This window comes from Fulmarus glacialis, unplaced genomic scaffold, assembly GCF_000690835.1.
Source record: "Fulmarus glacialis isolate BGI_N327 unplaced genomic scaffold, ASM69083v1 C13757653, whole genome shotgun sequence".
NCBI classification, from domain to species: Eukaryota; Metazoa; Chordata; class Aves; order Procellariiformes; family Procellariidae; genus Fulmarus; species Fulmarus glacialis.
In genome coordinates this window covers 1-1,328 of record NW_009241805.1, presented here as the reverse complement: position 1 = coordinate 1,328, position 1,328 = coordinate 1, and the positions used below count along the sequence as shown (strand labels likewise).

General features: G+C 48.3%; 1 protein-coding gene across 1 annotated transcript; it reads right to left on the bottom strand.

Moving 5' to 3' along the window:
• Positions 1–335: 335 nt before the first annotated feature.
• On the bottom strand, positions 336–1,325 carry LOC104083001 (estradiol 17-beta-dehydrogenase 11-like; the record flags this gene model as incomplete). The annotated part of the gene is made up of 2 exons (XM_009586317.1): positions 336–467; positions 1,113–1,325. Coding segments are annotated over 2 exons (345 nt in total), but the record flags the coding sequence as incomplete, so codon positions are not given.
• Positions 1,326–1,328: the final 3 nt, after the last annotated feature.

The window sequence follows — 1,328 nt, the reverse complement described above, 5'->3', positions numbered from 1 at the left end:
CCATGTCACCTCGACTCAGACTGCTGGGAGAAAGCTGTGAGAAAGTCCGCAGAGAGGTGAGAGAGGTACAAATCACGAGGAGAGGCAGGACTGACGGGAGATGGGCTCGGAAGTAGCTCAAGGAGCCAGGAGGGAAGGTGGCGACACAGCGAGAGGTTAATCAACTTTCTCAACAGTCAGTCTAGCTGTTGTGCTAGCTGGGTGCCCCTGTGCTATACACGTCCGAAAGACGCTTTTGTAATTCACTGGTAGCTGAAAATAATTGTTAGTCTAAATATGCCTCCTCAACAACGCTCCCAAAAAAAGGTAGGTATGAAGATGGTAGTGACCCTTACCCAGATGTGAGCAAGAATGTTGACTTCAAACATTCTTTCAATCTGGTGGTCCTGAGTCGAGAGCAGGTCAGCAGCTGTAATCACACCAGCGTTATTCACCAGGATGGAGACGTCCCCAATGTCTTTTTTCACCTTTTGAGCAGAAAAAAACCCAGAAAGGTTGGTGTCATTCGTTATCAAGAAAATGCAAGGCTGTGGAAGATGAGCGACAACTAATTTAATTTTTATCGTTGTTTCTTTTAGGGAGAGGAAGATCGCGCCACGTTTCCAGATGTGATAGCAACTGTGCAGTAGTACCATGAAATCTGGTTTAGATCTGATGCTTCTCCCTTAATTACTGCCAGTATTTATAGTCTTCCACACATTGCCCACAGACACAGTATGCTCTGTGTAGTCACAGTTGGGACTATGGACGTACAGAGTTTTGATTGTTTTGAGCCTGCTGGACCATACCCTTTACAACAAAATGTTTCAAATGTCCCCAGTGTTGTCTGTGTGCTGTTCAGGAAGCTAAAAGGCAGAAGTTCCTTCAGGGGCTGGAAGTCTAAAGAGCAAACTTGGCAACGAGGCGTGATCCGCCGGAGCCTCACAAAAGAGAATGAGACTGCCTGTGATCTCGGAAGTGCTACTTCACTCTCTGTACAGAAAGCAGCAAGAAGTGGGGAGATTCCAAGGCCTTGCATGATTTGCGTACAATACCTCTTCTCTTGTTTTCCTGACTTTTCTGAAAATCGAGCACATTTGGGTGAGCCTTTGGACGTGCCCCTGCTCCCCTACCTTCTCTGCAGCACTGTAGATTTCCTCCTTTTTGCTGCAGTCCACCACGAAGGCTTGAACACTGGCTCCCAGCCTTTCGCATTCTGCTGCCGTGTCCTCCACGCCGTGCTGTAAGAGGCGGAAAAGAAAGACATGCATGCGCAACTGCACCCTGCCCGCATGTTGCTGCTTGGGCACCGCGGCAGACCAGTTAGAGGCTGAAGATTTGTCCTGGTC